At 40.7% G+C, this 14,364-nt stretch overlaps 1 protein-coding gene across 1 annotated transcript in view; it reads left to right on the forward strand.

Annotated features, from left to right (window-relative positions):
• Window positions 1-12,538: 12,538 nt before the first annotated feature.
• LOC132013180 (carbonic anhydrase 13) overlaps window positions 12,539-14,364 on the forward strand; it is a 33,340-nt gene continuing 31,514 nt past the window's right edge. The window contains exon 1 of the mRNA XM_059392908.1: window positions 12,539-12,830. Within this exon, the coding sequence (XP_059248891.1) occupies window positions 12,794-12,830 (37 nt within the window). The 5' untranslated portion in view covers window positions 12,539-12,793. The remainder of the gene's footprint in view (window positions 12,831-14,364) is intronic.

The raw sequence follows: 14,364 nt of genomic DNA on the forward strand, positions 1-14,364 counted from the left end.
GAGAGCATAAGATATTACTAGGACAAAAGAAAGGGTTGCATTAATTTTCTGAAAGTCATTTACTTATGAACCAAATAAATCATATATAAAGAAAAAATAACTTCAAGTCTTCTAATCTTTAAAAATACATGCAAATACATTTCCAGTTTTTCTAACAACCTTAAAGATCAATTAAATCATAAGTAGAGAAAACATTTTTGAGAAACCATAGTTTTCCTGTTGACACTCAGCAATGCAGAGTTCTGTAACAGATCTGGTCCTCAAAGAATGATCTTGAAAGCAGTTCAACAAGTAAACAGGGATAGTTAGGGAGAAGAGAAAAATGAGAGCACAATATATAATTGCAAACCATTCATAACAAATCTCATAGCCCTTTATTGGAATAAAACCAGGCTTGTATAGATGATACTTCATGATAAACTTATTTCACTGATTCAACTTTATTCTCCCCACTGCTCAGTTTCATTCAGTCACAATAGTTTGACACTTTAAAAAATAAGTCTATTTTGTAGAATGTTTCATAACTGGGAGTTTTTCTGTTTCCTCATGATTTGATTCGGGATATACTTTTGGGAAAGAAGGTAGACAGAAATACCACAAAAGTGATGCTGTGGTCTCATTGCATCCTGTCAGGTGGTTTGTAATTTAGATTTCTCTCATTCTGATAACATTGTGATGTTAACTTTGGTTGCTTAAGATTTTTTTGCCAAGTTTCTCCACTATAGACTTACTCCTTTCCCCCTTTAAATCAACGAGTATCTTATGAGGAGCAATTTGAAGCTATGCCAAGATCCCACTCCTCATCAAACTTCCATGCTGATATTGGTACTTGATGTATCTTGGGTAATTTAATTATTACTGTGTGGATTCCCAAATTGTAATTTTTATATCTCTGTCTTCCTTGTATACTCATCAGTTGACTTTCCATTGTAAGTAAAAACTTTGTTCTCCATCCATTTATTTATTTATTTATATTAGTACAGGTCCATGGGTTGCTATTTTATTCAATGGATTACAGCCTTTTCTTATCGTAATTTATTTGATGTTCACATTGCCCGAGATTTGGCCCATGAGCGCTCCTTCACATATATCCCTTTGACTTGTCCCCATCCTTCTCTGACCACCTTCTTACTTTTTGGCATAGCCAAGCACTCCAGGTTCATCTGGACCTATACATCCCACGTTCCAGAATCAGTCATTTCTCCACGGATCCCTGGTTCCTTTTAGTGCATATAATATTTAGAAGCCAAGCTATGAAATGCTGCTGCTTCTAGGCCTCAGCGGGTAGATCTATGCAATAGATGCATGTTTATATACTATTTGCCTGTCTAACTCTCTGTACACGTTCACACACCTCACCAACTGTATTTATTTCTACATGGAAAACCATGAGTTTATGTTAGTATCTCCAATTTGAACTGAGTACTATAGGATTTATTTTTCTTTCCTGCCTTTTCATATTTGTAATTTATTTCTCCATCAGTGAGAAACCTGGCTCCCTATATATAGTATTCTATGTATATTATTCTCAATATAGGTACTAAACCCTCATTTGGTTTATCCTCCTGTTAGTAACCAGTCTTCTTTCGCTGTTGCCTCCTCTCCCACCCCAGCTTCACGAAAGTGCCCCCCTCAGCCCCACTGGGCTCACACCATCCATTGTGTCTTCCACTCTGGCTGCTGCTACCTGCAGGGATCGTGCTCTTACCCTGCTTGGGCTCGGACTTTCCCGAAGATGCTGCCATCTCCCCTCCCTTATTAAGACCTAATGTCTTTTAGACTTAATTTTGAGGGAAGGAGGGAAGGCTGTGATGAAGGAAGGAAAGAAAGGAGGAGGGAAGAAGGAGAAAGGGAAGAAGGGAGGGAGGAAGGAAGAGTGAAAGAGGGAAAGAAGAAGGGGGAAAAAAGCAGAGAGGAAAGTTTGGGTTTTTATTCTATAGAAAATAAAGGACTCCCCTTCCCTACACACACACACACACACACACACACACACACACACAGTATGGCTCTTTATAGGGAGCTATTTTAATTGGCAGCATGAAAGTATTTTGGAAGAAGGAATGGTGGCAGTGAGGGGGCAGGGGTCCAGGAAATAAATAACAGAGAGCCTGGGACGCCGGTGCACCTGCTATGACTCCCCTGAGTATCAGTGCATGAAGAACAGTCAATAAAAATGATATACATTTTGCCTTGCTGCCTAGGTTCTTGAAGTGTAAAAGCTACCTTCCAATGAATCTGCATTTCTTGTGAGGGGCCAATTAGATCATGAAAATTTTCCTGGTTGATTATGGAAATAGGGATTCTTTTTCCCTCTAACCCCTCAGTGACAGAAGCATCTAATTTTAGACTAAGAATAAACATATCTGTAACACAGTCTATATAAGAAAGTGGAACAGAACAGGCAGGACCCTCCACCTTTCTAACTAGGTCAAATTCCTGAAAATATCTGGACGGTTAGAATCAAGAAATGAAAAGAGATCATTAACCCTTTTGGGGGAAGAAAAAATGACTCACTTCTGCAGGTTATTATAAAGCTGCAGGAGGAAACTCACAGGCTTTAGTGTTTTACTATGTATTTTCTATAATTCAAACAACGTATTACTTGTATGCATGTTTGTCTCTTGATTTTCCATGTACTCTTCAAGGGCCAGTTTTTATTTATTTATTTTCTTAAAGATTTTATTTATTTATTTGACAGAGAGTGAGACAGTGAGAAAGGGAACACAAGCAGGGGTAGTGGGAGAGGGAGAAGCAGGGTTCCTGCTGAGCAGGGAGCCTGACATGGACCTGGGTCCAGGCCGAAGGCAGACGCCTAACAACTGAGACTCCCAGGCGACCCTATGGGGCCAGCTTATTACTCAGTCACCAATCCCATGTAGTATTTTGTATTTCCAATGCATGGGAGGAATGGTATAAACATTTGCTAAATGAAATAAAAGTCCCTGAAGTGTAAAAAAGCAAGCAAGGTATTGCAGCCAATATACTAGAAATGACTTAAAGCTCTATCACCTTTACCATGACTAAAAATACCCAGAAGAACACTTCTTTTTATCTTTTTATAGCACTGTTCCTCAGGAATGCTAGGTGCTCAACGAATGTGTTTAATTATCCAGAGTAATCTCCTGGCCAAGTGCCTAGAAACCCTGAAACTAAACTAATTATAGTCATAAAGGAGGGCTTGTATATGAAATATTTGAAAGTTAAGAATGTTCAAATACATAGTGCAAAAGCAATAAAAATATACAAAGGGTACATGAAGTGCTTTCACATTTTTTTATGATGCTTGGTTAAAATCCAAGTAATGGTTAAAAATTGCAGGAATTGTGGCATATTTAGCAAGTACATGTTTAAAACTCAGAAAATTGGCAAAGATAAAGAAGGCAGCGTGCTGTTTAATTACAATTTGACACTCTGAATTTCGGCAGTATTTAAAAGTAAAGAGTGAAAGGATGCTGTGCTTTGTAATTACCAAGTTTAGTTGATAATGCAAATACTCAAGCTGTCTAAAGCTCAAAAATAATTTTGTTTTTCAGTTTAAATTGTAGTGTTCAGAGTCTGTGAAGACTAAAGTCAATAGTTTTTTACTTTTTTCTTTGTGTTTTATAGCAAACCTGATGTGCTGAAATCCTACTAAAAATTACATGGACATCTATATTTTAACAAGCAAGAAATACTGAGGACTCAAAGTTCTCACAAACATTTGGCTCCTTAAAGACTTGATTTTCTTTTGGATTAGAAAAGTCATGAAGGGTCATTGTAGAAATGGAAAATTCAGAAAAGTGTAAAGAAGAAAACAAACAAAAAAACCCAGCAATGATTACATTCTGATTTTACTCTCCATTACCTTCCTCTCCTTTGGATTATCAGAATAGCTTTCTAATTGGTTCTCCCGCTTTAATCTCTATGCAAACCCAGTGGCCAGAGGAATCCTGCCAAAATGTTAATCAAATCATGTCATTCCTCAACTCAAAATCCCCATAGTTGCCCACGTCATTCAGAATAAAGACCAGAGTGCTTACTACAGCCTTTAAAGCCATATGTGACTGCCCCTTGCCGCCACTGCTTTCCTCCTGTTCTGTAATCCATGCCAGGTGTGTTCCTCCTTCTGGACCATTCTACCTTGAGCACTCTCTTCCTAAATATCTACCAGGCTCCTTTCTCACCGTTTTTCAGACCTCCGCTCGATGTCTTCTCAGTGGGGGCTTCTATAAAGTTCCAGGTCTTCCTACATTCCTTCTCTGCTATCACACTATTGTCCCATATGATAATATATTTATTCATTTTGTTTTTTTATCTGTCTCCTCCTGCTAGAATGTCAGCTCCATACAGGCAGAGCCTTCTATCTGGTTTTGTTTGTTTGCTGCTGTATTAGTTCTCTCATACATAACAAGTCACCACAAAATTCAGTCACTCACAACAACAGTCCTTGGTTACGATCTCATAATTTTAGTGTGTATGGAATTTGGGAGGGGTTTGGCTTGATGGTTCTGGCTCAGGGTCTTTCCTGAGGTTCAGCTGGGTGTTGGCTGGGCCTGCAGTCATCTGAATGCTTGACTGGGTCTGAGGGATCTACTTGCAAGGCAACTCACTCCTGTGGCTGTAGGTTGGTGCCGGTTAGTGCCAGGATGCCTGAAATCCTCTCCAGGAGACCTCTCCGTAGGGTTGTTGGGGTATTCTTACAGTGTGGAAGCTGGCTACAGTCAGGCTGAGTGATCCAAGACAGCAAGTGGGAAACTGCAATGTCTTTTATGACTTAGACTCAGAAACCATACACTATGACTTCCACTCTGTTTTATTTTCATATATGCCTGTCCTATTCATTCATTCATTCATTCATTCATTCATTCATTTTAGGCAGGGAGGGTCAGAGGCAGAGAGAATCTTAAGCAGACGCCATGCTAAGTGCAGAGCCTGACTTGAGGCTCGATCTCATGACCCTGAGATCAGGACCCTTCACTCATGACCTGAACTGAAACCAAGAGTCAGACGCTTAACCAACTACACCACCCAGGGACCTCAAAACTGCCTAGCATATAAAAGTAATCTCATAAATATTTTGAACAATGAATAAGTTCTATGACTCAGATTTTCAAAAATATATTTCTTTGCAGCTTTTTTTCCTAAGCAGTTATGCTGTGTTGTTTATTAAAAATTGTAATTCTTTCCAGGTAAAAATTTATAATCTATAAATATAAGCTTATATACTTATTAATAAGTACATTGAAAAATATATTTATGTCTTTCTAAAATTATGTCTTTTTGATATATAATAAATTATTTCAACTCTCTTATGATTGACATTATGTTATAAATACATTATAATAAACATATTTGTGCATAAAACTTTGAGAGGATCTCCTAATATTTTCTTGGGGAGCCTGCCTAGGAATAAAACCTAAGGTTATAAATACTTAAAATACTTGATTTAAATTACCAAATTGTTTTCAGAAAGACCGTATATTTTACAATTCTACCAAGAGTGTATGAGCTTTCCAAATTCACCACATCCTTATTGAGATGGAGTCTTGCTACTTTTTAAGAAGCTGAGATTTTGATTAGGAAGAAATAGCAGGAAGGCCTTTTGAAAATTACTCATCTTTGGAATCTTGTTTCATATTTACAGTTTAATTTTCTGTTTTTTTCCTTTGTCATATCAACTGGTTGTTTAGAGATTAAAATAGACAAAATTTGGAGGGGAAGGGAAAAGAAGAAAAGCAAGAATCAGTATGACTATTAAGTTTTGACTTGCACAATTGGGTGGGTGGTGGTGCCGTTTAATTAAGACAGAGAGAAAACTGTGGGAAGGAAACTGAGATGGGGAGGAAAGAATTGATTCCATTTCAGACCTTAAATTGCAGCAGTTGGATGCAGTTCAGTGGATCTAACGCTATGCTGCCCAATACAGTAGCCACTCACCACATGTGACTATCAGTCACTTGTAATGGGCTAGCCTGAACTGAGATATTCTGTAAGAGTGAAATACACATCAGATTACAAGACTTAGTAAGACAAAAAATGCGAAAGGTTTACATCTTTGTGTTAGTTAAGTTTCAACGAGGAGACAAATATCATGCAACAATTTTTTAAAAAGATTTATTTATTTATTTAAGAGAGAGAGAGAGAGAGAGAGAGCATGAGATGGGGGAAGGTCAGAAGGAGAAGCAGACTCCCCACTGAGCAGGGAGCCCGATGTGGACTCGATCCTGGGACTCCAGGATCATGACCTGAGCCAAAGGCAGTTGCTTAACCAGCTGAGCCACCCAGGTGCCCCACATACAATAATTTTTAACAGGAAAAGTTGACATAAGGAATTAACTATACCAAGGAATAAGATGTAAGAGAACTATAAAGAATATCCACAGGCTAAGGGGGAGTTTCCAAGGAAGGACAAACGTGGAAGTTGTCCTCCCCTCCAAGGTTGGGATTCAGATCACTGGAGAGGTGTGGTAGTAGTCCACTGGATGGATGGCAGAGAAGTTCATGGGATGCCCCAGGGCAGAGTTGGTCCATAGCTGCCAGGCAAGCAGGAGATACTCCTCTAGGGTTCAGTGGGCCAAGTCTGGCATGCAAGGGTGCAGAGGGACTTGGGAGTGGGAACCATGTCTCTGCAGGGTGGTACATAACCTAGAGGGCAATGTCTGTGTCAGAAGCACCAGGGTGCAGGCTGCCTGAGGCTTGTGGGTAGGTGTGCAGAGGACTGAAGCATCTGCTTGCCAACAGGGTGGCAGGAGAGCTGAGATGTGTGGTGTTTGCTTCAGGAGTTCTGAGGAGAGGGTTACTGGGTTGGGGCTGGGACTGTGAACTTGCTGAGGGACTGCACAGTCTTGGCATGAGGCTGGGCCACAGCGCCCCTGCATGTCCACTCACACCTCTCTCTGTCAGAAGGCCAGTGGGAGCAAGAAGAAAACAAAAATGCAGTACACAAGAACCAGGGAAACAGTCCCTTTCTGTGATGTCCCTCTACTGAAAAAAGGTTAGCATTGTGCTTGGCTTGGCTTTTTTGAGTTTTCAGCTTGCCAGCTCATCCTGTAAATCTCAGGACTTGTCAGTCTCCATAACTGTGTGAGCCAATCCCTTACACAAAATCTCTTTTACACACACACACACACACACACACACACACACACACACACACACTGTGTGATTCTGTTTTTCTGGAGAAACGTTACTAATACAGTTGGGTATAAAAGAACCCAAGGAACGAACACCAGACAGTATGGATGGGCAGCAAATGGGAGCTATGTGTATGTTCAGGGAGTGATTTTACTTCTAAAAAGAGGAAATTCTAGAATAAATTAGTATGCTAATGGCAATGATCAAGAGGAAGCAGAGTTGGTCACATAGGTTATAAAGGGTATAATGGTATATGTTACGAGGGAGTGGAAAGTTGCTAGGTAGGGCTAGTACTTCAAATCTTTGTAGTAAAATGGTGGTATCCAGCAGAGAACTTCTTGGAGCAGGGGATCTACCAAACCTTGCTTGATGGTGAGGTGAGGATTTGGGTATTGCTCTTGAGAGAACACACTGCCCTTCCCTAGAGGACAGAAGGGGGTAGGTGAACCTTATAAGTGCTGATGACAGGATGCCTGTTAGCACCCCTCATTCTATCTGTCATTATATTTCAAAGAGTTGACAGCAATAGAGTGAAACTGACTTCTTTCCAAATTAGCCATTCCAAACTAATAACAATTAATTAAATTCTTGTCTGACAATACAGGACAAAATATTTGGCTCCAGTTTCTTGAAGTTATTATCTGGAAAGTGATTCGAGAAGTGATTCACTGAAGCTACCTTTTCAATTCTGGTCTGAGTATTCCCATCTTTTTTTTTTTTTTTTTTTAAAGATTTTATTTATTTATTTGACAGAGAGAAATCACAAGTAGATGGAGAGGCAGGCAGAGAGAGAGAGAGAGTGAAGCAGGCTCCCTGCTGAGCAGAGAGCCCGATGTGGGCCTCGATCCCAGGACCCTGAGATCATGACCTGAGCCGAAGGCAGCGGCTTAACCCACTGAGCCACCCAGGCGCCCTGAGTATTCCCATCTTGACATGAAACCTGCGTCACTTGGGCAAGTCCCTTTAGCCCCTTTAGGAAATTGCCTTATACAATCCTAACCTTAGAATAACCTTAAGATAACCTTAGGAATGGGACATTAAAGAAATCAAAACCCCCACATAGTATCAGCTCCATAAAACCAACACTCTCCAAAGATATCAAATGATAAGACATTCTTGTGGTTAATAAGTCCCAGCTGTGCAAATCACAGGACTTGAATGAAAGAAATGGGCACAGAGTGGAACACCTTGGACTTGGGACTCTGTAAATTGGGGCTATGTCCTGAAACAGGCTATGTCCTGTGCCCTGCTTCTCTAGGTAACTGAGGAACTTTGTTCTTCTCAGTTTACTGCTTGAAAAGCCAGATGATAATAGCCACTTGGGTTCACAATCAGTTTCTAGAAAGATTCCCTGAAAAAACGTGCATCTCAGAGGAAGAGTCTGTATATATTTATTTGTGCCCTCATAGAACAATACTAATTCATACTTTGGTATTTTCTCAATATGTTACCATCCTTAATTAAATATTTTTATGGCTAGAGTTATCTCTTACAAGTGCTGTTCGTAACATAGAGTGATCACTGAAGAAATGATCTGACTTAAGCATGCTTTGTTGCAAAGATACTTGAACTGGATCTAATTGAATCAAGAGTGAAGTGGAGATTATGGCCACATGTTTGGTCAGGAATCTTGGGTTCCCTGGTCAGTGTTAATCTTCCTCTATGTGTTAACACTTCATAGTTATGAACCTGGAGACAAAGGTTCTTTGTTAAGGAGAAAACCCACACCTAGTTATAAAAGGTTATTTAGCAAGCTAGTGGGTCATTAATCGGAGGAAATACAAGGTTTCTGTCACCCCAGATTTTTTTTTTTGAAAAATTTAAAACCTACCAAAAAAAAAAAAAATGTAAGAGTTGTAACATGAGGACATCCTTCAGCAAAATTCACCAATTATCGACTGGGGCATCTGAGAGTCAAGCTTAGACAGGAAGGTACCTCGGCCCTATTGCTTTGACATTCATCTCCTAAAGTATTGCCCGTACCATCTCCACACCTATGAAAATTAACATCAATTCACTAATATCACCTGTATGTGGTCTGTGTTTACAATTCTTTAACTGTCCCCAATGCAGGGATTGTGTCTTTCTTTCCAACCTAGGACCCAGTTGAGGGTAACACATTACGTTTGTTTGTGACATGTATTTTGTCTCTTAATCCCAGGCTGAATGAATATCCTAATCCCTAATAGCATTTCACCTAGAAGTTTTAGCACTCGTTACTGATCCTTACCTGAACCAGATATTACACCAGTCTTGCAAAATTGATGGTTTTATAATTCTACCACTTTATCTGTATTTAGTAGCTTGCATTCTCTCATAAAGAAGCATTTTCTCTCTCTTTCAGTATCACTATGGACTCGTGGATATTTTGGGGAATGGAAGTCACAGTCTATTACTACTATTATTTTTTTTTGATGGCCAAATTGTCCCAAATTTAGCAATGGACCTCCTACATGCTACCTCCTCTGTGTGTGTGTGTGTGTGTGTGTGTGTGTTTGTGTGTTTTACATGACTTCATTAGTATTTTGTGAGTTTATTTTGCTAATTTTTAAAAAAGATTTTATTTATGTATTTAACAGAGACCCAGTGAGAGGAGGAACTTAAGCAGGAGAAGTGGGGGAGGGAGAAACAGGCTTCCTGCCAAGCAGGGAGCCCGATGTGGGATTTGATCCCAGGACCCTGGGATCATGACCTGAGCCGAAGGCAGAGGCTTTAACTTACTGAGCCACCCATGTGTCCCTAATTTGCTAATTTAAAAAAAAAAGTTATTTATTAGAGTAATTTTGGGTTCACAACAAATTGAGAGGAAGGTACAGACAGAGCCCATAAAATCTCCAACATGCTTAGCCTCCTTCATTATCAACTTGTTCCTCCAGAGGCAATATTTATTTCAAATGATGAACTTAAATCCTTATCACCCACAGTTCGTAGTATACCTTAGGGTTCACTCTTGGTGTTTTATATCCTGTGGCTTTGGAAAAATGTATAATGACATGTATGAATCAATGTAATATCATATGGAGTATTTTTTTAGAAAAGGAGGGAGTGTGGTAAGGAGAAGAAGGAGAGAGAGAGGGAGAGAGAATCTTAAGCAGGCACCATGCCCAGCACAGAGCCTGATGCAGGGCTCCATCTCACATCCCTGAGATCATGACCTGAGCTGAAATCCAGTGTTGGACACTTGACCGACTGAGCCACCCAGGTGCTCCTCATACAGAGTATTTTTATTGCCCTAAAATTCTTCTGTGTTGTCTACTCAGCACCACCCACCCCCCTCTTGGCAACCACTGATCTTTGTACTGTCTCCATAGTTTTGCCATTTTCAGTGTGTCATATAGTTGGGATCATACAGTACGTAGTCTTCAGATTGGCTTCTTTCATTTACCAGTATGACATTGAAGTTTTTCTATGTCTTTCTTTCCATGGCTTGATAGCTCATTTCTTATTAGTGTTAAATAATATTCAGTTGTCTGGATGCACTATAGTTTAATTATCCATTCACCTACTGAAGGACATCTTGGTTGCTTTCAAGTTCTGGCAATTAAAAATAAAGCTGCTATAATCATCCATGTGCAGATTTTTATGTGGCTTTTATGTGCAGATTTTTATAACTTTTCACTTGGATAAATACTGAGTACTGTGATAGCTGGATCGTATGGTAGGAGTGTGTTGAGTTTTGTAAGAAATTGCCAAACTGTCTTCTAAAGTGACTGCACCATTCTGCATTCCCATGATGAATGAATGGAAGTTCCTATACTTCCACAGCCTTGCCAACAATTGATGTTGCCAGTGTTATGGATTTTCACCATTCTCATAGGTATGTAGTAGTATCTCATTATTGTCCTAATTTGTATTTTCCTGGTGACATATGATGTGGAGCATCTTTCATGTGCTTATTTGCAATATCTATATCTTCTTTGGTAAGATGTCTGTTAAGGTCTTTGGAACATTTTTTCATCAGGTTGTTGTCTTACTGTGGAGTTTTCAAGAATTTTTGTGTATTTTGGAGCACAGTACTTTAATATATTTTTGCCTATAAATATATACATATATGTATTTTGTCTTTTGTAGTGAAAGTGAAATATAGGTAAAACTTTGAAAGTTTGGCCACTATTATGCCAGCATAAATGAACCAATTGTGCCAGAGAAAATGGAAGAGAAAGCTTGTGCTTTCCCTTAGGTATAAGAGGAGCATAAATTTGATTGTACTTATAGCTCTATAAAAATTTTTTCCCATTGCATTCTAACCTCATTAAGATTTATAGAAGCAGAAGGAAGTGCAGGCTGCACTATGGGGTATTTAGGTCAGGTCTAAAGAAGAATTATTCAAATTGATCTTTATTTAGTGGTCCCTAAACAGTACAGTGGTTACCAAAAGAGGTACCCTCCTGGGACTTGCAATTACCACATTAAGCAGCTGCTGTGTGGATGGCGAGAGAAAGTGGATGATGATCATTGAAGAGCCACTCTTACATCTCTTATGGAGGGCTCATATGACCATGGAGAAGTTCTTTGCATTAGTCTGTCCATAAATAACACTGCATAGTTCGGTCTGAAATTTCAAATTGACTCCACTCAAACCCTTCTGCAGCTGGAACAGTAATTATAATCCTGGCAGGTCTCAGAGTTCTCTTTGTTTTTCACTCTGAGCCCAGAACACCCACTACTCTAGGACAGAAATTCAAGGCTCTGGAGTCAGTTCAGCTCTGCTTTCAGCCCTACGACAGCAAGCCTACCATGCATCCAAGACAAGACAGAATGAACACCCTCCTCTCAGTGGGGACAAAAGGGCAGCAGAACTTCTGGGCCAAGAATCAATAATCAGGTTGGTACCCTCACTCCTCAAGCCACAGCCTGCAGCGTGAGAGACAGGAAGGGAACAGGATGAATGGGCCGCGGAGCCAGGCTGGGGAAGGGAAGGGACAGCCGACCCTTTTTAGTAGGAACTCTCGGGACCTATTAGCAGCGTGACCAACTTGGGCAGGTTACATAGCTTCTCTTAAGCCTCTGGGGCAATTATAATATCTTCCTCAAAGGAATGTTGAGGATCTAATGGCAAAATGGGGGTAAATGTCTTGGTTCAGACACTGGCCTATGATAAGCCTTTAATGAATAACAACTAAATTATTTCTGTGGCTGTTGCCGTCGTCATTATTGTGTTGTACTTGTAACCACCACCACCCCACCACCGCCACCATCAACGACCTTGTCTCCATGAGCAGCCCCGCCTTGCCCAGCCCGACAGCTTCAGGCTCAGGTGATTCATTCATTCCCAGGATAGCCCTCTAAGCGACCCTTTCCCCGGGTGACTACTTCTCAGGAGGCAGAAAATCCCCTCTGGAAACCCTTCTCTCTTTCTGTGCCTCTTCCCCTCTGCCTCTCTATCAAGCCCACTCTCGCTCTCTGGAGTTCAAACTCCTGCCCCTGGACCCAGCTCAGCGCCGCCGCCCCGGGTCCGCCGTCAGAGGTGCGGCCGCCTTCCTGCACGCCGCTGCCCCCTGGCGGACGAGGTCGTTAGCGCCCTGGCCCCGGGGTTTCAGCGCTCCGTTTCTGCCCGGCGGCGGCAGGCGGACCCTCCCTAGGCTGGCCGCCGCCTCCGCCAGCTCGCGCGCTTGCCCCGCTCGCTCCCTCCTCTCTCGCTGCCCTGCCACATCTTCCTCTGCCTCCCACCCGAGGGACCATGTCGCGGCTCAGCTGGGGATACGGCGAGCACAACGGTGAGCGCCTTCTGCAGGTCCGAGGGAGGGCTTTGCTCGGGGGGCGGCTGTGGGGGACAGAGCACCCACTGCTGGTCCCGCACTTGCGAGAAACTTTTTGGTTCCTCTTTAAATGGGGCGGCTTTCCCCAAAGCTGAATGCAGGAAGTGGAGGGAAGGCTTAGTCTTGTGTAGACAGGAAAAGCGTCTTTTGGCGGGTGTTGATGGTGGGGGTGAGGGTTGGCGTGCGTTACCCCCGTGAAGATTCCCCGGACCCCGAAATCTTCGTCACGCGTCCATTCACTTTCCTTTGAAAAGCCGAGCGCTTTCCCTAGTAACTACTTCTCAGTAAAAGGCACGGAGATTAGAAGTCTGGTGACATACTTTAATGAATTGAGGACAAGTTCGCTTTCAGTTTTTTAATTATTCACCTAGAGGAAACAAATCATGCAAAACATTTGAAGCTATACTTAAGAAATTTTAATAATTGAATTGCAACCCTGGAGATTGAAGTTGCCTTCTTGGCCACCAAAATACCGCAATTTTCTTAAAATTGTTACTATAAAATATTGCCATGGCAATTTGGTACTATTAGCTTTAGGAAGACTTAGGTTCTTTCTGAAAAAAAAAATGAAGTTATACTTCAGGCTACTTCTTCACCCTTTCTCCCTCTCCCACACTCTTTTTGCAGAGACAGGATCATTCAAATTTTAGCATGTTGGTGAACATGTATTAATTGATGGGAGTGACAGTTATAATAAAATGTATACTTTTTCCTTCTATATACTATATCATCAATATAACCATTATTTGAGGGGCACCTGGGTGACTCACTGGGTTAAGCCTTCAGCTCTGGTCCTGATCTCAGGGTCCTGGGATTAAGCTCCCGCATGGGGTGGGGGGGGGTGTCTTTGCTCAGTAGGGAGCCTGAAGCCCTCCCCACTGCCTACTTGTGATCTCTCACTCTCTGTCAAATAAATAAAATCCTAAAAAAATTATTTGAAATAATTTTTCAATTATTTGAAATAACTGCAAAATGACACCAAGAAAGCCTGATGGTGAATCACTGTCAAAATTAGATCTGTGAATAATAATAATAATACTTCCTTGGATTAACATGTATATTATTGGACAGTACCATACAGTCAAATTTTATAGAAAGTTTATTTTCACAAAGAAACAGAAAAGCTTCATTTGTCATTGTAGCCTTTTTGAGGTTATGATTGACTTGCCAGTTTAAAAATGGCAGCAGGTGAAATTTAGAACTTTAATAATAAAAGGTGTAATTTAGGTGAATTTTTTTTTGACTAAAACTAGAATTATAATCTCATACTTTTGCTACTTTTCAATTTATGTTTGGGGGAAAAAACACAAAACAAATTTCTTTTAATTTCCCTCTTTGCTGAAATGGTTTTAATTTTTGTTATTTAATGGTTACTGGGTATCGACAGTACCCTCATGATAGTTAGGAAGAAAAAGAGTGTTTTCAATCAGTGAGTATTGGTTACTCTTTAATATGTTTATATATTAGAAAATAGTGGCTCCAATGGAGCTCA

The sequence above is a fragment of the Mustela nigripes genome, chromosome 3 (assembly GCF_022355385.1).
Source record: "Mustela nigripes isolate SB6536 chromosome 3, MUSNIG.SB6536, whole genome shotgun sequence".
Taxonomy (NCBI): Eukaryota; Metazoa; Chordata; class Mammalia; order Carnivora; family Mustelidae; genus Mustela; species Mustela nigripes.